Genomic DNA, 22,287 nt, shown 5'->3' with positions numbered 1-22,287 from the left:
AATTAACAAAAAATTATTAGTGAAAATTTTTAGAAGCATTTTTTTAGTGTGATTTATTTGTTATAAAAATTGCAAAAATTGTTAACTAACTTCAGCATCATTGATATTAGCTTCAAAGTAACTATAATAACTAATGATTTGCCTACTACGCGTAGGACTGATGGATATTCATGATATTTTTATCTTAATTATTAACGTCCAAAGTGATAAATATAATTTTCATTTAACAATTTTATTTGTTATTATTATTATCATCATTATTATTATCTAAGTCTGGTTGAACATCCGGGGCTCTGGCGTGAACCGCGTAAATCTCCGTAGCTCTAGCGTTAGCCGCGTGAATCTGCGTGGCTCTAGCGTTAGCCGCGTGAATCTGCGTAGCTCTAGTGTTAGCCGCGTGAATTCGCGGGGCTCTGGCATGAACCGCGTGAATCTATTTAGCTCTAGCGTGAGCCGCACAACTCCAGCGTGAATGAAGTATTTACAGCAGCAAGCGAATAAATAATTAAATTGAATACCATTTATCAACAATGGCAAGTTCCATGAGTAAGTATTTTTTTAAAAAACAAATATTTTATAGTTATGACGAGTTGAACACACTTGTGATGCGTTACGAAAAATATGAAAAACAAAAACTTTCCAATCGAAATCGTATACCATTACGTGAAGACGACGAAAACAGTGAAGAAAATAGAAACAGGTTAATTTATAAAACAATAAGATATGAATGCAAATTCGGTAAAAATTATCACGGAAGTGAAGCTGAAGTTCGTCAAACTAAGTATGTTGAGTTAAGTTATTATTTTAAAATTATCGATTGAAAAGAATTGAAAAGGTGTCGCTCTATGCATACTGTATATCTATAGATACAAACAAAAGAATTGAAATTTTTGAAAACAATTCAAATTTTATGATTTTTAATCCTTTTTAATCAATATTTATGAACAGTTATCTGTTTTTCACGATAATTTATAAGACCAAATTAATAACTGTTTGTTTTTTCAGCTCTTTCAAGCGTAACTGTCCATTTTTTATTCAAATTAATAAACCTCTGAATGCGCAGGTACTTCGGATTAGCACTTTAAATCTTGCACATAATCATCCAGGGACTGAGGTATCAATTAATTTAATTAATGATAAAATTGTATTTTTTTTTTGCAATAGTTGTAAAATTTTTACATTTGATGTAGGAATATATCAAGCATATACCAGAAAACATATATAACAGAATAAATAAAAAGTTACTATGGAAAATTTACTTCTTACTAGAAACTTAATTTGTGCTCTAATGGTATTGCGTTCTACATTACCATTGAAAATATTTGATTTAAATTAAAGGTGTTCGTCAAATATGTCATCAGAAAAAAATTATGATTCATTTAAATAAAAAATTATTGACCATTATTTAACAGAATAAAAACTAAAAGAATATAAGTAACTTGAAAAAGTTCTTAGAACCAATATTTAATTTTTCATTCAAAAAATATGAAACAACTTTTATTCTGATTCATATATAGTTTTTAGTTTTTACTAATTAACTTTGCTTCAAGTTAAAAACTAAATTTTTAAATATACCTACCGTAAAATAAACCATTTAACAAAATTTCTTAACACTTGAAAATATAAACCAATAATAACTTATTATCCTGAAAAATTCAAATAAAAATATTCCTGTTAATAAAAATAAGGAGAATTCACATTAAGAAATATAGAATATAGAAACAATTTAGACACAACGGGCTGAATTTTTAGTGTATTATTAATCGAAATTAATTCTGTATGAAATAACAAACATAAATTTTTTTTTTTGACAAAGGTTTTGAAAAATTACTTTTAAAAAATAGGACTCTCAACGTGTAATAAATAGTTAATATTAGCCGAATATATTTATTTTTTATAATCTCATCTAACACACGAAATATAAGGAAACGAAAAACTTTCATCTGTATAAATCATTTCTCACAGATTATTTTAAGATAAAAAAAAAAAAAAGATTCAAAGTCCGGTTTTCAATAATTAATTGCTCAAAATTTTTTTTTCGATTTTTTTTTCACATGCCCAAGCGGCACAAATTTTTTTTTTTTTTGCATGTTTTGATAATTTAAGTTGAGGATTATTTATTTCTAATTTTTTGTTGAGTAAAATCTATTAGAAAGTTAACATTTTTTTTGTTACGCTTGGGTATAATTAATGTCATTTGATATTAATGACACATTAAAAATTTAGCTTTCCACTGTATTGTTTAAAAATTTGATCTATCTTAATTTCAATCGTCCTTACTTTTAATATTAATTTTGAATTTGAATTTTCCCGGGTAAAAGAAAAAGATGGCGGTTGCGTCCGAGAGTGATTGCTTGATGTGACATACTGTTGTGTCACTTCATTATTTACACCGAGCAAACGACGTTGTATATTTTTTGTCTGGTGTAACATAACAAAAAATCATGCAATGTTATTATAAGGTTATTTGTAGTGAAAATTAAAAATATATGTTACGGTGAATTTTATAATTATTATATACAATTACATATACAATTACGTCCTCAATAAAATTTATGCAAATAATTGTAAAAAACAAATCATATTGATTATTAAAAGAAAATTTCCAGCTGAAATCCAAATAAAAGCTTCCATTCACGCTAAAGTCCATCAGATAAAAGCTCACAGTTCAGATAATATTATATTCACGCTAAATGTCTACTCCAAATTATCTTAGATTATAACTCACGCTAAGTACCCGCTAAATACACGCTAGTGTCCGATTAACCTCAGCCTAAAAAAATAAAAATAATTTGCGGAAACATTAAGTATTTTTGTAAGCCTTATTCTTAAACAAATTATTTTCACGTTATTGAAGTAAAATAATATATAATAATTTTTTTTTTAATTTTTAATGGAAAAATTTCCATTATGAAAATTAAATATCAAGACACTTTTTTAAAATAAACAAAAATATCTGGCTCAAATTTCTGAAAAATTTTTTTCAAATTATTTATTATTAAAAAAAATGTTCTGTCAAATGATTGTTGTTTTCAATAAACAATTTACTTTATAAATAAAGATAAATTATTAGTGTGTTGAAATTAAATTTCAAAACTCCTGCGAGTGTATGTTTGTTTATATTTTTAGGGTTAAAAAATTTTGTGTTTACAGTCTTCGAAATTTTTAGGTATATTTTAGTTGAAAGATATTTAGGTTTTTATGACTAATTTCAAATTTATAATTTTATTTTAGCTAATCGCACAAAATTGTACGATATTTGTGAAAAATTAAATCTTAATGAACCTCAAATAATCTTATCCAAAATTATCCTTAGTGAATCTCCAAAATCCACTCCTTTTGTCCAGTTGAATCCTAACGGTGGTGAGTTTATTCCTTTTAAAATGACACTGCTTGATATTAATAATTTTTCAATGAGCTTTCTCAGTTGCTATAATTTGTAGCAGTTTCTTTTTTTCTGTTCATTTGATTTTGTGAAATAATTTTAAAATAAAACTTAAAAATTTTTTTTGCTCATTCTAAGAGTTTTTTTGATCGTTCTTAAAAATACCATAGAGTCTTTACTGTCTTACAGAGAAAGAAGTTTATTTTATATAAATTTAATCAAGAGGTCATATATTCTATTTTATCATAAACTTGTCAAACGATTATAAACATTCGATTGTGTTAGTCTTGAACAGATTTTTTTTACTTTTTGACAATATTTTATAGGTCAATCAATAGATGATTCAATAAAACAGCAACTATTGAAAGAAAGTACTAATTTTATTTCAGAAGTTCATGAAAAAAATTGCTGTACTGATTTTAAAAAAATAAAAAACGTCCGTTTTTCTACTTTTGAGAATCGTAGGTATTCTCTCTTAATAAAATAGTTATTTTTAAGTAAATATTCATTTATTGTTTGCGATAAATAGTCTCAAAATAGCTATTTTATTGTTAAACTCTTCAATTATCAGTCCAATTACATACCTGCAATATGACTAATAAATTTTTGTTGAGAAAAATAATTTAATTTGATTTAGATTAAACATGTATCATTGAAAGTAATTAACATTATCTAAAATTGTATTTTTTACAAATTTATAATTCAAAAAACTTGGTTTATGTTTACAATATATATGCTTTCACCTGTTTTATCATGTCTTATTAGGAATAGATAATATCATGTATCTAAAAACAAAAAGACTATGTAACATTATTTAACTCAATTCAGGTTTCTATATTGTATTAAAATAATGACATTTATACCAAGTCAAATATTAAGACTAACATTAAATATGTGTACTATTTATTTATTTTAGATTTTAATGACTCCGACAGATTATTAAATACTATAAATGTCAGTTCTGATTTATATGAAATATCGAATGATTTGTTTGAAACCATTGACCCGGCAAATATTTCATATCAAGTAAGGAATGGTGATTTAGATAATTTTCTAATTGATATGAATACAACTGGAATTGGGCACGAGCTCACAATTGAGACAGAAACTACACAAGATATTCACAATTATTTATTTGAAAACGAGCAAGAACCGTTTACTTATGAAAATAATCTTCAGCCAGAAAATGGAACTAACACAGACAATATAGAATACCGGAGGAACACGATCGAAACTAATGCAATTGAACCTGAAAAAAGCTATGATAAAAATACGCAAAGAAAATTGCAAATTGACTACAGTAAGTAATTCAAATCACAGTTAGCATACATTTGTTTAAATGAGTTTAATGATAAAATTTTTTCATATTTTTAATAGTTATTAAGAAATTAACTCAATCAATAATAATTTTTTCAAGCAATTAATTAAAACATACCACTAATGAAATTATTTTAATCTTATAGGTTCTGACAGTGAGTCTAAAGATTCGGATTCATCGTATGAACCAGTAGAGTCAGATGAATCAATTGAAAATGAAGATTACCCTCACGGTTTTGGAAATGCTGTAAAGATTCGGTATTTATACGAGAAATGCTGTATTTTTACCGTAATACTTCAGTTATTTTAGCCAGTTTTTTTTTCGAATTATTATGAAAAAATTACGAAATAAATTCAGAATATTTATGGCAACACAATAGAAAAATACGGTATATTTACAGCATTTAAACCGTAAATATACCGCATATTTACTGTATATATGCGGCACTATTGCAGCAAAAAACCGGAAAAGAAGATCCCTACTTTCTATTACCGGCAAAATACCAAAAATATGCTGCTTTACTACTATTTTTCGATAGCTTAAAATTTTTTTTTATAATATTATAAATTATCATGAATAATTTTTAAGAGGTTGATAAACTAATTTCTCGATTATTATTATTATTAATAATTTTTTTTAGTCTAGACCGGGATTCGAACCCAGATCATTTAGTTACGCGCTGAAGGCTCTACCAGTTGAGCTATCAGAGAAACTATCCATATCTATTTACTCAGTCACCTAATAAGACTCACCGAGTAATAAACACAACCGTCCATCTTACGGTAGAAAGCATTATATCTTTAATTATATCAGTATAAATGCGGTAAAATTACAGTATATTTTTAGTATTTTTACCGTAGAAATACGATTTTATTATTGTAAAATTATAGTAATATTATAGTTAATACATAGATTTTTTACGGTAAAAGTTCTAGAGTTTTACAGTAATTTTATAGTATTATTTCTGAACTTTGCAGCAAAAGTACGGTAGAAATGCTGTATAACTATAGTAAAAAAACTGGCCAAAATGACCACAGAAATACCGTATTATTTCAGAATTATAACGGTAAATTTACAGTAAACGCATTAATACCGAAAATTTACGGTATTTCAAAAACCGCGAGGGTACTTGGTAGCTGATGTAACCGATGAAGAAAATTTAGATGATGAAAACACTGGATCTGAAAATATCGATGAAACTAACAACGTTTCGCAAAATACTTCAACCTCAACTTTAAATTGTTCGTTGAATGTTCCGGGACGTGCTGGCTGGGATGATAGTGATGTGGAAGCTGAGTTAACTACTAAGAGAGGAAATAAAAAAAAAGATACTTTCTGCTTTTGTAAGAAAGAATATTTTAAAATTGCACGTCATTTAGAAATGGTGCATTCAACCGAACCTGAAGTAAAAAGTTTTGTAAAATTAGAAAAGAAGTGTGCTGAAAGATTAAATGAAATAGCTATTCTAAGAAAAAGAAGGAATTGTTCAATACGAAGCAGGGAAGAAAAGAAGATAGCAAACCTGGATTAATAAAAGTGGCGCGGTGTCCAAATAAAGCGTCGAAAAAAGGAGGCAGTAATTACGCTGTTTGCAGTAAGTGTAAGGGCTGGTACTCAAAAAATAATATCCGTCATCACTATCGTGTTTGTCAAGATGGCGCCAAGAGTAGTAAAGGTATTCTAGCCAAAGCTCGACGTATCCAGGGACAAATCCATCAACGAGCATCCGATGCTATGCGTCATAAAATTATCCCTTACATGAAGTTGACAGAACATGTAAAACTAATACGGTATGATCTTATGATTATTTTATTCGGAAATGAAGAATGCACAAAATACAAAAAACGTAACTTAGCTCAAATGATTCGTGCAAAACTGAGTTTGCTAGCTAGATTTCTTGTAGTCATGAAAGAAACAGATTCAACTATAAGTGATTTTGCTTCAATATATAATCCAGCACATTATTATAAGGTGATTGAAACAATAAATAAATTTGCTGGATTAGATGAAGAAACTGGTTACTTTAAGGTGCCTGACAGAGCTTCTGAAATCACTACGAATATCAATAAAATCGGGCAAATTCTAATCAACGAGTGCATTATTAACAAAGAAAATGAAAAAAAAGAAGTCCAAAATTTTTTATCACTATGTAATCAAGGATTTGCAAATATAATCAACCGTACTGTACAAGAGACTCGACTAATGACACAGCGAAAGAAAATTGTAGAGCTTCCTAATACTACTGATATACGTCGATTTTCAATTTTCTTAGATAAGAAAATAGATGATAATATTAAACTATTAGAGCAAGGATTTTCAGTTTGAGCCTGGCGTGATCTCTCTGAAGCTGCGCTGATTCAATTACAGTTATTCAACCGTAAGAGAGCTGGAGAAATGGAACGGTTCGAGTTTGATGACTACAAGAAGATGCAATTTATTAAAGAAGGAGATGAAGGGTATAAATCTTTATCAAAAAAAGATAGAGAAAAGGCGAAAGAATATGGCCATACTGTCATTCGGGGAAAGTTCTACAAAAGTGTACCTCTGTTATTGAGTACCAAAGTTCGGGAAGGAATTAATCTCGTTATTAAGCATCGAAAAAATGCTCGTGTATCTTCAAGAAATCCATTCGTGTTTGGAATAGCTGGTTATTACAAAGATGCCCACTTGAGTGCCTGTAATGTCATGAGAAAGTTATCGGAGCAATGTGGCTCAGATAATCTTGAGTTGCTTCGTGGTACATTTTTGCGCAAACAAATTGCAACCAAATGCTCTGAGATGCAACTGGATTCTACAACAACTTCAAAAGTAGCTGACTATCTTGGACATAACGTTGCTATTCACAAGAAAGTTTACCAGCAACGTATGAGAGCTGATATTTTGAATATGTCCACTATTTTACTTAAAGCTCAAGATCCAAATGAATCGTGTAATAACTCTAAAGGATCAATCGAAATGGATTCAACTATTACCGAATCAGATATTTCTGCAAATCCAGGTAATTAATATTACTTTTAAATAAAAATAACTCGATAAAGTTTTTTTAATAAATACAACTGCGAATGAAAATATTTTTTCTTAATCCAGATTTATTATTGTGATTGTACTCAAAATAGACTGATGCTTAATAGATAAAAAGTTTACTAACAAATCTTAATAGTTCTTAAATGATATAAACGTTTTCCATAAAAAATTTTTGGTTTTCTAAAAATTTATAATTATAAACTAAATCAGTTCGTCAACATTACTCTGATTAATATTTCAGTTAATAATATTCTGATTATTATAGATACTTAAATGCTAATAGTTGAATAAGAATTATAAGGTTAAATAAGTAGAGCTACGTTAGTGAGCTCTTAATGTGATTATTTGATATTATTTTTTTTTTTTTTTTTTTAAATTATGATTACATACTTTTTATTATTTTTTCATCTTACATCTAACTTTAAATCAACCATAAATGCATTAATTTAAATGTCGATTTTATAAGCTATCATGAAAATTCGATAATACAGTATTAATTTGTTCTTAGGTACATCTAATTTCAATAAATCATCAGACATAAACCAAGAGATTTGTGAAAATAATGTGATCAATCCGATTGTTGATACTTCTCTTGAGGAAGCGCCACAAATTCATAAAACTCATGATAAAAATAGGTCTAGTAATCATTCGACTGACCGTAAAAAAATAAGTCGAGCTCGTTGGAGTAAGGACGAAGAAAAAGCATTTGCAAAGTATTTTGCTGAATATTTGAGAACAGAAACGTATCCATCTTTGACTGTCATCAGGAAATTTAAGGAAAAATATAACATTCTAACTAATCGTGACATACCTGCTATAAAAACAAAATTTAGCAATTTTTTTAAGCTAATACCCAGTGCCAAAACAAAAATGATTTCTAAAGCAAAAAAAAAAATCCTGCGTCTAATGTGAAAAGAAAAGAAATGAAACTGAAAGACAAGGCTCAAAAATTAAAAGATAGTACTGATAATGGTAAGGTGAAGCACCACATCAAATATATATTTGATTCTAACATTGAAAAAAGTCACTTACTTTCAAAAAAAACCTGTGACGAAGCAAAAAAAAATGATAAAATATTGAAAGACGTTGGCATTGATTATATTCGAAGTATTATTCGCAAGCAAATTGATAAAAAAAAGCAGTAATGTCATAGCTGATTAATAAGCTACTATAAATGACATAAAATCATAATTGATATGCTTATATTATCATGCGGTTGTTATATTGTAAACGTACTATTTTTGGCTCAATGAGAATTGACTCAAGTAACACATTTATTGAATAGATTAATATAAGATAATTATTTATATTATTGAAAAGTAAAGCAAGTACAATAATTTTCAGTATTGACATAAAAATCAATTCAACTAATAAGATTTGCTATTGTTCTAATTCGAGTTTTTTTTTTCTTAAAAAATGATTCTCAAAATTCGTTGATAAAAAAACACCGTTATAATCTATTTATCAATTATTTTATTTAATAAATGTTGCTTGTTGAAAAGTTTTATCATTTAATGTTAATTTTCAATAAAAAAAAAAAAAGATTATTTATATGAAATTGTTAAATATAAATATGCTCTGATGCATTGTTAACTCTGAGAATAAATAAATAAATTTTATATTGACAAATTAGACTTCGTTATTCAATTAAGTACGATAATTAAAATTTGCTGGAGATAGTTTTGACAGTAATTTATGAAATAGATTTCGAAAAATTTCAATCAAAGAAACTGGAGTTGAAAAAATATAATTCTATTTATTACTTGTAAACCATTTTCTATCATTTAAACGATACAGTTAAATTCTTCAGTTTCTTCGAGAGACCCCGAAAAAAATTAAAATCACAAAATTGTTATTAATTATTATTTAAAGCTTATAGAGGTTTTCACAAATATTGTAATTTAATTTCTCGTTTGATGATTTAAATAAGTAATAGAGCACATCACGGTTTCAATGGAAGAATAGTTTGGAACACTGAAAGGTTCATTGTTGAATTATAAAATACAATGGAAAAAAATTTTTGGTAATTATTTATAAGTGGAGTACATCATTTTAATGTTCATTTTTTTTAACGAAATTTTCTTTTTGAAAATTTTGATATATTTTTTTTGAAAAATTCATAAAAACTGAACAATTAAAAACAAAAAAGTTGATTACCATAATTTTCACAAATTTAAAAAAAATTTAAGTTTTTTAGAAAATTGTGATGTTCAACTTTTTTTTCTTAAATTGTTCGTTTTTTTATGTACTTTTCAAAAAAAAAAAAAAAATACAACAAAAAAAGATAAAATAGAAATTTTATGTAAAAACATGAGTCAACATTTTTTCCAATTTTTGAAGGCAACAAAAGTATCGAAATTTTTATTTTTTTCTTTCACGATATTGTTTATTTAATTATTTATATTGTTTAATTGTTGCTTTACCAATTGTTTGAATTATTTTCTTTTACGATATTGTTTATGTTAATTATTTATAAGTGGACCTCAGTTGTAAATAATTACAAAACTTTTTTTCTTAAATAAAAAAAATCATGAGTAGGGCTGATTCTTATCGAAATTTTGAAATAATGATTCATATGACGTAATTTTATCAAATAAATTTTCTTATAGGACCAGTAGTTTTTTATTCATTCTACAAGTAAGATTCTAATAATGAATGATTAAAGTTTTGAAAATAATGAAACTTATTTTGGAATAACGACAAAAATATTGGTCCTGAGAAAAAATCATGAGAAATTATTCTTACAGAACATTCAATTTCTTACAACTTTTCATCACATTTGTAATGAATGCATTAAATTTTCGTTGATCATGAATCTGAATTTAGAAAATCACGATGACAACATCGGTGTTATGGAAAAAACAGAACGTATTTTTCCTTAAATAATTAAATTTTCTGAAACTTTTGTTTGTAAAATTTTTCAATGGAGCCAATATTTTCGCTGTAATGATAAAATTAGAATTTTTTGAGTGGTTCAAATTTGAACAGCAGTCGAAAATAATTTTGAAATTAAGACGAAAATATTGATTCTAAGAAAAAACAATAAGATGGTTTTTTTTTTTAAATTTAATTTATTACAATTTATGAACTCTTAATCAATTCCTAGAACCTATATGTTTACCGTATTTTTCAAAGTGAAATTTATAATGAATGAAATTTATAGTGAATAATTAATCTAAATTTTGCAAATAACGATGAAAATATTTGCCTTTTGGAAAAAAAAAAAAAAAAAAAACAAATATTTATTTTAGAGAATCAAGAAATTCATAACTTTTGTTCATTAAAATTTTTCATAGAGCCAATATTCTCACTGTCATTTTATAAATTAAATATTGAATCGTTGTAAACGATAATTTGAAATAACAATGTAAATATTGATATCAAGAAAAAAAATCTTAGGAGACTTTTCTTTCAGAGAATTAAATTTCTTTCAACGATTAGACATATAATTTATTATGAATTAGATTTTCGCTGTAATTCTCACAGAAATTATAGAAAAAATATTAGTTTAAATGATCAAAACAAGAGAATTTTCTTGAGAGATTGAAATTTCATACAACTCCTTTGAAAAAATTTTTTCTACAGAGCTAATATTTTTACCACAATCATAAGATTTAAATTTTGGAAGCACTTAAAATTTTGATAGTTATGGACCTCAATTTTAGAATGTCGATAAAAATATTACTCGTCAGAAAAAATCATATTAATTATCGAAAATTTCAGTAATTGTAACTTTTGTCTGAAAATTTTTTTCTGAGGGCTATTATTTTCGCCATAATTTGGAAAATTTTACTCAGATATCTATAACAACAAGATAAACAATAGTAACCCACAAAAACGATTTAAAATCGACTTTCAATTATTTTGCTAATTTCAGTCATTTTAAAAACCACAATGTTTTTCCAACAATTTGTGTAATTTTCATTCTATCGATATACCAAAATATTTCTTAGTTCAAAAGTTATGAGAGGTTTACCTACGGCCACACACACATCCACACACACACACACACACACACACACACACACACACACACACACACTCGGGGCAGACTTGGGGCAGAGGAGAAACTGCTACCAGGCGCGTCTCCCCGTAGCGGATGGGAGAACGCTCGCTGTACCTGGTACAGAGGGTAGGAGCCAAATAAAATTAATACGTTCCCGTGGACAAAACTCCCCTTTAATGGGTTGGTCACACTAACTGACCTAACAAGATGATCGTTCCCTGCTGTGACCCACTGGGAGTGACCGGAACCTCGTGTCGTAGTTTCCGACGATGCAGGCCACGGCTGATGTGAGCTGGCTCTGCCGAGGTGTAAGTTGCAGCAGTGGATCAGGAGCCAGCCACTTCGGGCCTTGATCAGAAAGTACGCAGTGACTGTTAGAGATCGGAATCTTCACCGCTCCGAGCGAGTCTAGTCCGTCCGTGTATTCCGGGACTGGCTAAGTGTCGACTCGGCCTCAGGGAACTGGGGTAGGAGTACTATCTCCGAGGGTACACCCGTTTCTAGTTATGACAACCCGCTCCACTCCGTACGATGCGCTGGTGAATTCAAAAGTATGAGTAAAATTCAGAAAAACAACAATAGTGAAAACGGGTCTCATGCCCAACAAGCAGCGATTGAAGCAAGCGCTGAAATAAAGCGGTCGCAAGCGTTGGAACGCCTTGAAAAGCTGACCAGTGAGCTAAATGACCTCGTCCAACCTAAGGTCAATATCCACAAGGAGATTAAGACCAAGACGACCAGCGTAACCAATGCCCTCCAGAGATTCAAGAAACCTGATGAAGAATGGCGTTTAACAGTACGACGCACTTCTCGCACTACACCGGATAGAAGCATTCAAGCAACTGTCGTGAATGAAGAAGCAATGGACACTGGAGCCGAAGGTGACGGTGAATCAGTCGCGGAAGACAGAAGCAGAACTAGCAGCAAGTCAACTAAGAGAAAAGATCGATCTTCTCCCAACCCAACGATCAGCCAAGTTGTGAAGAAAAAGGACCTGAATCCAAGCCCTCCGAAAAACACGGCAGTGCAGAACGCCGAAAAAAAAGAGGTGACTGAATGGCAGAAGGTCCAATCCAAGAAGGAGAAGAAGGAGCAAGCGAGAGAGCGGTTACCAAAACAACCGGTGAAAAAATCTCGGCCGGAGCCTAAGCGGAAAAAACCGCGAAAATTCACCAAACCAGATGCCTTAATTATTCGACCCGTTGAGAAGGCAAAATATGCCGAGATACTGTGTCGGATTAAAAAAGATGTCCCACCAGATCAGACCGTGACGTCGTTGACAAGGTTCAAAAGACGAATGATGGGAATATGCTCATTACGCTTTCCAGAAAGACCGCAGACAAAGGAAAAGCTTTGCTGAAGACCATCAAGAGCATCCTTAAAGAAGAAGCGCAAGTCATCTGTAAAGGCCCAGAGGAACAGCTTGAAATCCGGGACATTGACGACGAAACAACTAAAGACGATGTCCGGAAGGCCTTACAAGAGGCAGCTGGAAATGACTACGAAATACCTGAAGATGTCATTAAAATTCGTCTGGCCTACAGAGGTACTCAAACTGCTTCGGTAGGATTGCCAGCAGCAATAGTGTAGAAGATACTCGGAAATACAGGCAAAATAAGGATTGGCTGGGTAAATTGCCGTGTCAGAGCAGTTAAGACACCACTACGATGCTATAAGTGCTGGCACTTTGGGCACACTACTGCCCAATGTAAAAGCGAAGTCGACCGATCTGGGCTTTGCATCAAATGTGGGCAAACAGGTCATCAAGCTGCTCAATGCTCAAATAAAGTGAAATGTGCGTTATGTGCGGAAAAACCTGGCTCTCAGGACACTGCTCACCGGTCTGGTTCTGGCCGATGCCCAGTCTTCCAAGAAGCACTCCAGAAGCTGACAAATAAACGAACATGAGGATACTGCAGCTTAACATCAATCACTGCGAAACTGCGCATGACCTGCTTATGCAGACAGTACAGGAATTAAAGCTCGACGTTGTGCTTTTATCGAAGCCATATAAACATTTAGCTGGACAACCTTGGGAGACGGATATCACCACGAAAGCTGTGATCTGGGCTTGTAGTAAGCTCCCTTTCCAGAGTGTAGCTACCAATGGCAGCGCTGGCTTTGTAGCAACATCAGTAGATGGCATCCGTTTTTACAGCTGCCACGCACCACCTAGCCTCTCAATTGCTGAGTTTACTGACTTCTTGGATCGACTGACCGAGGACGCGAAGCAACATCATCTAGTGGCGATAGCCGGGGACTTTAACACCTGGGCAGTGGACTGGGGCAGTAAGCAGACTAATGCACGAGGAAGAGAGCTGCTAGAAGCTCTTTCTACACTAGATATAGTCTTGCTCAACAGTGGTAACACGCTGACCTACACCAAAGGTGACGCAAGCTCGATTGTAGACGTCACTTTTGTCAGTACCAGCCTTGCTCAATGTAACACTAACTGGAAGGTACTGGACATCTACACTGCCAGTGACCATCATGCGATACTCTGGGAAACGTCAAACGACCAGAACCTCAGGGGGCCTATCAAGCAATTTAACACCGTCGATTGGAAGGTGAAATCTCTTGACTCAGAAGTATTGCTAACAGCCCTCGATAGTGATCCGATAGAGACTGGATGTGCAGAAGAACATACTAAGGCCCTGATGATGAAAGTAACACAAGCTTGTGATGCCAGTATGCCTCGAAAACGTGTTATGAATTCAAGACCTGCGGTACACTGGTGGAATGATCATATCAGTAACCTCCGTAAAGAGTGTCATCGAAAGAGAAGAATATCTCAGCGTGGCTATCAACGACCTAACTCTGCAGTGCTGATCGCAGAGTACAAAAAAGCTCGTCGTGAACTTAATAAGGCCATAAAAGAGAGCAAAGGAAGATGCTGGAAAGAGCTCATATACGAGGTCAACAAAGACGTGTGGGGTCGGCCGTATAAGGTGGTCATGACGCACCTGAAGAAACAACAAATGCCGTCACCTACGTGTCCCCAACTCCTTCAGAAAATCGTCACTGCGCTGTTTCCACAGCAAACAGTCTCAATTATCAGTCAACGCAAGATGAACTGGACGACATTCCGCCTGTCACTGAAGAAGAATTGTTGGAAGCCTGTAATCGGGTAGGAAATAATAAAGCGCCGGGATTGGACGGAATCCCTAATATAGCCTTGAAAACCATCATAAAGGCAGCACCAACATTATTTCTAGACGCTTACAACGCAAGCCTCAAGGAGGGGACTTTTCCTCGTAAGTGGAAACAGCAACGGTTAGTACTTTTACCTAAAGGAAAGAAACCGCCAGAAGAACCGTCATCTTACCGACCACTCTGCATGTTAGATACGGCGGGTAAGATATTTGAGCGTATCATCCATCAGCGAATAGATGCAGTAGTCGACCCACTCTTGACAGACAACCAGTATGGATTCCGGAAAGGACGATCAACCCTTGATGCGATCAACCTGGTTGTTAATACGGCCAAAGAGGCAATCGCAAGAACTAGATGGAAGGGTGGAACGAAGAAGTACAGCCTGGTGGCTGCCTTGGACATCAAAAATGCTTTCAATTCCAATAATTGGGACTGCATCATGCAAGCTCTCGACGAGAAGAACGTGCCAACATATCTTCGCAGACTAGTGATTAGCTATTTTACAGATAGAGTGCTGAAATACGATACAAAGAATGGTCCGAAAGAGTATGATATAACCGGTGGTGTGCCACAGGGCTCTGTTCTTGGTCCACTTCTGTGGAATATCATATATGACGGGCTCCTGAGACTGAAGCTTCCAAGATGTGTCAAACTGGTAGCGTATGCGGATGATGTTGCCGCAGTGATCGTCGCCAAACACCTCGACGAGATTCAACATCTGTTTGACATCACTTTTGAGAAGATCAACCAGTGGATGGATACAGTGAACCTACAACTGGCCAAGCAGAAGACCGAAGCAGTGCTTATTACCAGCCGAAAAGAAGTTGAAACAATTGAGCTAAAAGTCGGTGACCGAGAAATCACATTACAACCTCATATACGATATCTGGGAGTGATGCTTGATGCCCGACTCAACTTCAAGCAGCAAGTGGAACACGTCTGTACGAAAGCGTCAGTAGTGAGAGCTAGTCTCGCACGATTGATGCCGAACGTCGGAGGCCCAAAGCAGAGCAGGAGGCTATTATTGTCATCAGTAGTCACATCGGTGCTCACCTATGGAATATCCATTTGGGCTGACGCACTAGAGGTGCAAGATTCATGGAGAAAAGCTGGACCAATATATCGTATGAGTGCCCTACGAGTTGCAAGCGCCTTTCGAACAATATCAGAGAAAGCAGTGTGTGTCATTTCCGGAACTTTGCCGCTCAGAGTCCTAGCTGAGGAAAGACGGAACCTTTACCAACGAAAGAGGACAACCACACAAAGTGCCGAGGAACTCAGAGCTAAAGAACGGCAGAACAGCATCGCACGATGGCAATCGCAGTGGGACGCCGCGACAACAGGGAGATGGACACACCGTCTCATACCGAAGATCGACGTTTGGCTAAACCGAAGTCATGGCGAGGTCAATTACTATCTGACGTAGTTGTTGTCAGGACATGGATGTTTTCGGACGTATCTTCACCGCTTCAAGCATGATGATTCACCGGAGTGCTCGTCCTGCCCAGGAATCAATGAAGACGCGGAGCACGTTTTCTTTGAGTGCCCACGATTTTACCCACAGTGAGATGAGCTGGAGATGATCCTAAAGAAGAAAATCCAACCAGAGACAATAGTAGACGCAATGTTGTCATCAAGAGCTTCCTGGAATGCCATCAGCACATTTCCAACAGAAGTCCTTATAGAGTTGCGTTCCATCGAAAGAAGAAGAGCAAATGACAACAACTAGAAGAAAGGTAAAATAACACCTTAGCTACCAGAAGAAAGAGCAGTAGCTAGATCCTCCCCTCACGAAGCAATGCCTAACGGCGGTTTCCATGAGGGATTAGGGGAAAGAGGAAAAGGGGTTTAGGGTTTAGTGGGTAGGTGCGCTAGCGTCGAGTTTTAGTATGACACTGCGTCGAGTCGCCACATATCCAGGCCAAACAACTACGCCTAGAATCCGTAAAAAGGATTCCCCCCCCCTTAAAACAAAAAAATAAAAAAAAAAAAAACACACACACACACACACACACACACACAGATACAGACATACGGAAATCACTACAGAAACATTCGGAGAAGCTTTCTAGGACCTCAAAACGTCAACATCCGTTGAAAACTTGATTTTCGAAAAACGGGGTAAAACCAATAACTTTTCGATTTTTGAAAATTTTCAATTTTCTTAGCGGGAAGTTAAAAATAAAAATTTCATTATCATTGATAATAATTATTTTTTTAACTTGATTATCAAGTGTGGTATACGGCCGAATTTTACGGCTGAAAAATTCTTGAATAATTTCATCGTGTGTTTAAAAAAAGTATAATTATAAAAATAGTAGCTGCTTCTATTATCGAGAAGGTAGATGTAACTTACATCATAATAACTACCCGGAAAAAAATGATCAGGCCTGATCAGACATGAACAGGCATGAATTGACCTGATCAGGCCTGATCAGATATGTTCAGGTCTGAAAGCCCATTGTTACATTTAATTAATTATTTTGCTTAATTTTATGGATATAGTACTTGATAGTCATACGCAATTCTTTATAATGAATTAAAATTAAAAAAAAATGACTACATATAATTGTACGGCCGTAACACCATAGGTCACCCATCCAACTACTAACCACGCTCAATGCTGCTTAACTTTTGTGATATCCGTGCGCCTTGAAGTTCCTGCTTGCTTTGCTGCTATCTTATGTGACAACAATTCTATGAAGTATATAACGTATCAAATAAGTTTATCACAAATATAATATAAAAATTGATTTTATAATATATTTTGATAGTCCTATTTCATTTATTTAACCGAATCTCATTATAACATCACATTTATTCAAATAATAAAATAACTAATGATTTTAATATTAGGCAGGAGCAGAGCAGAGCAAAACATCCCATAGGAAATGTAACAAATTTTTTATTTCAAAATTATTTAAACAGAATGATAAAAATAATTTTACACATTTTGTGATGTCCAAAAAAATTTTTTTCAGCAAAGAAAAAATTTTTATCACATCTCTGACTATGCAAGTCTGATCAGATCTACTCGGAAAAAAATGATCAGACCTGACCATGCCTGTTCATGTATGATCAGGCCTGAAATTAGACCTTCTCATGCCTGTTCATGTATGATCAGGCCTGCAATTAGACCTTCTCATGCCTGTTCATGTCTGAAGCGTTAAATACGCTCAGGCCTGATCATGCCTGTTTATGTCTGTTCATGCCTGTTCATGTCTAAAGTGTTATGCTAAGGACCAAATATGCTAAGAAAAAATTTTTGAATATGTACATTAATTTCGATTAATAAATTTGTAAATTATCAATAAACGGTATATTTTATTATTTAATAAATGAAAGTATTTTGTTTATCATTAAAAACCTACCGTAGGGTAAATTTAATTAACTTTTTTAGGCATAGACAGGCAAGAACAGGCCTGAGCGTATTTCACCCTTCAGACATGAACAGGCATGAACAGGCCTGATCAGACATGAACAGACATGAGCGTATTTAACCCTTCAGACATGAACAGGTATGGACAGGCCTGATCAGACCTGAGCGTATTTAACCCTTCAGACATGAACAGGTCTGATCAGACATGAACAGGCCTGATCAGGCCTGAGCGTATTTGACGCTTCAGACATGAGCAGGCATGATCATGTCTAATTTCAGGCCTGATCATATATGAACAGGCATGATCAGGTCTAATTTCAGGCCTGATCATACATGAACAGGCATGGTCAGGTCTGATCATTTTTTCCCGGGTATTACTGCCGTGATGGTGACTACTACCATAAATAGATTTTAGTCAGTAACGTATATATTACAATATTTGTACCTAAGTCCTAAAATGCGCCAAATGGCAGTTATCAGGACGACCTGAAAAGTGCCACTAAACTAGAATGTATCTTAGAACGGTCCTGATATGCAACAAATGTCCTGAAAACTACCTTTTTCAGCCGAAATTGTCCTGGCAACCACCACGGTGCACATACATATATATATATATATATATATATATATACATATATATATATATATATATATATATATATATATATATATATATATATATATATATATATATATTAGGCTGATTCAAAAAAATCGACAATTTTTTTTTCTTATTAATATTGAAATATTGTTTGAAATGACGAAAAAAAAATCCTGTAAAAATTAGAGCTCTTAATATTAATATTAAGAGGTGCCGAGTCGAAAATTTCAATTTCCCATTTGATTAACGTGGGAAAATTTTTTTTTCTTACTTTGCAATTTTGTAACTCTTTAACAAGTCATCGGATAAGTTAAGTCAGAAAATATTTTTGTAGAAAATTGAATGCTCTACAAAAAAGCTCTCTTATAATTTTTCGATAAACTGACGCGTTTCGATGATATTCAACTTTAAAATATAATTTATAATATTTTTCAATTTTTTGACGAAACTATCAAGTTTATCAAAAAATTTTGTCAAATTTTTCAAATTTTTTGTATTCTAAATTTTGTTTCGTTTCACAGATCCATTTATTCAACTGTCAAATTTCTAATACTATCGTACCTTGATTTGTCAATAAATTCAATTTTTTTTTTCAACTAAAATTATTATTATCCGTTATTTATTGGATTCTATAAGTTTATAATATTATATATCTCAAATTTATGCCATTAATTTTATTATTTTGATGAAAATGTGCTAATATAATTTTATTATTATTATTATTTTTTTTTTTTTTGAATCTTACGCGTCAGCCTTCAGGCCTAGACACGTGGGATTTTTACGTCCTTTCCTACTATTTATTGTGCTTGAGGTGTACTAAATACCATATTTACCTTCTTTCCGCGGCTGTGGCCGACTTACAGTCTGTACCCGCATTTGCCTGTGCCCCGCCCCTTAGCACAGTGACCAAGGAAACCACAGAAACCTGGCCAGGGTACAGTCGGCAAGGGAGCAAGCCTTGGAAATCGCAGAAAAATTGCGACTGCCAGGGCTTGAACCTACGCCTGAGCGACTGTTGTACGAGCAGTTTAAGACTTAAACCGCTCGGCCACGCAGTCACCGTTTATAATTTTATTATTTACCGAAGCTAGTTTCACAGTTAAAATGATCGAAGCGCGAAACAAAGAAGACATCGGTTGTACTATTTGTTCTTAATTAACTTCACTACTACCATACAATTAAAAATGTTTTGAGGACGCTCCCTCCCTTAGTATCTAACCACCTTGCACTGCAACGCTCATTGTTTCGCGACTCGACGTTCTATCCGAGCTTTTTTGATTTGGGTAATAATTACTCATTGTTCTTACCTCCAAATTCGGACTTTTATTGTTGCTATAATTTATCATTGTTTTTTGTGAATATTTTGGCTTGTATTTTAAATTTATTTTTTTGTAATTAATTAATTCGTATCTTCGAATTTTTTTTTCATGTGTTAGTTGTCCAATTATTTGTTGACCGATATTTATTTTTCTCTAATTTATTTCGTAACTGAGTACTTTTTTGAATGGATGAAATCGATTATGAAAAATGGATAAAGAAGTTTATTTAATTGGTTTTCAAATAAGTGGTCTTGTTGGACGTAAACTTCCAACTTTTAGGGACGTTTTAGCTTTATTTTTCTATAATCATAAAGTACAAAAATGTAGTGTTGAAAAAAGTGCTTTATTTACTGTGACCGAAGTTCAAGAACAATGAAAAAAGGCCCAAATTCCTACTTCTTAAACTCTAAATGCAATCAATAAGTTATTAAGAATTTTCGAAAAGTGGAAAAATTGCAGCGTAGTTGTAAACGAAAACAATCATGCACGCAAATAAAAAATGAGAGTTTATAAGAATAAGTTGAAGGAGTTATTGAATATTGCTCACAAGATAGCAGCCAAAACCTTAAGTGAAGAAGGAAATAAATTATTGTTAGCCCATAAATCATCAGGTTGGCGTGGATTTATTGATAATTTTCCACAAAAACCTCTAACATATGAAGAACTGTTGGAGGTAGATGAAGAAAATATGTATTAATTCAAGTTTTTCATAAATATTTTATGTTAGTTGCTGATTGAATGATTTATTGACTTTAAAATGATAGAAGAAGAATTATAAAATATGGAGATTTTTTACTTTTCTCTTTATCGGTTCAAAATTTATTTGTATTTTGGTTCAATTTCATTCATCATTTCTTTTCTTTTCGACGAGTTTAAAATAACAATTTATTAATCAATATTTTGAATTTTAACTTCTTTGCAGAAGTATCATCCAAGGAGTGACTATAGAGAACTTTTGGAGCTATTATCAGTTTTTTTAAGAGTTGTACCAAAAGAAAATTTTTCGTTTAAAAGTCCAGAAAAATATTTCAGAATTGTATTAAAACTACTCTAATGTCTCAAAGTTAAGAAAATAAAATTAGAAAAACGCTAATTTCATACTTAAGCGCTTAAAATTGCTCTTACTAAGTTTTTGAGCTCTTCGAGCTCAAAAATATAATTTTCGTGTCATTTTGAGCTGACGTGGTTATTTGATGTTAAGAGCTGATTAGTTTTTGAAATTGATTGGCACAGCCGTTTACAAGTTATTCCAAAAAAACCACATGAAAAAAAAATTTTTTTGTAGTTTTTTTAAGATTTATCAAAATCTACAGATCCGAATCGGTCCAAAGTGGATTCAAAATCTAAGTTTGGTCAAGCCCTTTCGAAAGGCACCAGCCGCGATGAAATCGGTCGAGCCGTTCAAAAGTTATGAGAAGTTTACACACACACACACACACACACACACACACACACACACACACACACACACACACACACATACACACACACACACATTCAGGGACGCTTCCTAGGACCCCTAAACGTCAACATCCGTTGAAAACTCGATTTTTGAAAAACGTGATGAAACCAATAACTTCCCGATTTTTGAAAATTTTCAATTTTCTTAGCGGGAAGTTAAAAAATTGAATAAAAATATTATTATTATTTCGATTTTTACTTGTATACCGTTCTTGATTTTTACAAGGCTGGGTAGATGGTAGCTGTCGCATTTCGCGAGTGCGCCACCGTCCTGTGTTTTTATACTGTCCTTGTTCATTCAACGCTTTTTTGAACCCCAGCACGTCCTCTTTTCACTCCTGTATTTTCACTACATAATCAACCTTATTTTTTTGCACATTTATATACTCAACTCTTTATTATTATCACTGCGGCTGTAGACCGACTTGTGCTTTCTGTACTGTATTTACCCTATTCCTTACCCCCTTTCTATCGGTTGTTGGAATAGTGGCGATGGGAAAACCACAGAGAAAACCCATGCCAGTACAGTTCGGCTACCGGAGCAGCCCCCGACGGTTGGTGTTGGAACCATTCGAACAACCGTCGGGGCTCGAACTCTCGCCTCACAGCATGATGTGCGAGCGAACTAACGGGATAATGAC

The 22,287-nt window shown here is 32.9% G+C and overlaps 1 protein-coding gene across 3 annotated transcripts in view; it reads left to right on the top strand.

Annotated features, from left to right (window-relative positions):
* The window catches only part of LOC123261658 (neural proliferation differentiation and control protein 1-like), a 228,987-nt gene that overhangs the window by 23,855 nt on the left and 182,845 nt on the right, over positions 1–22,287 (top strand). The window contains exons 1-2 of one of the 3 annotated variants that reach the window (XM_044723360.1): positions 5,742–7,701; positions 8,236–9,148. The exons of the other annotated variants lie outside the window; for them this stretch is intronic. Of the exons in view, the coding sequence (XP_044579295.1) occupies positions 7,098–7,701; positions 8,236–8,639 (1,008 nt within the window). The 5' untranslated portion in view covers positions 5,742–7,097 and the 3' untranslated portion in view covers positions 8,640–9,148. Of the gene's footprint in view, positions 1–5,741; positions 7,702–8,235; positions 9,149–22,287 lie in introns of those variants that run through there. 3 annotated transcript variants of the gene reach the window in all.

The sequence above is a fragment of the Cotesia glomerata genome, linkage group LG3 (assembly GCF_020080835.1).
Source record: "Cotesia glomerata isolate CgM1 linkage group LG3, MPM_Cglom_v2.3, whole genome shotgun sequence".
Lineage (NCBI taxonomy): Eukaryota > Metazoa > Arthropoda > Insecta > Hymenoptera > Braconidae > Cotesia > Cotesia glomerata.
The sequence above is the reverse complement of the archived record's forward strand: the minus strand, read 5'-3'. Positions and strand labels throughout refer to the sequence as shown.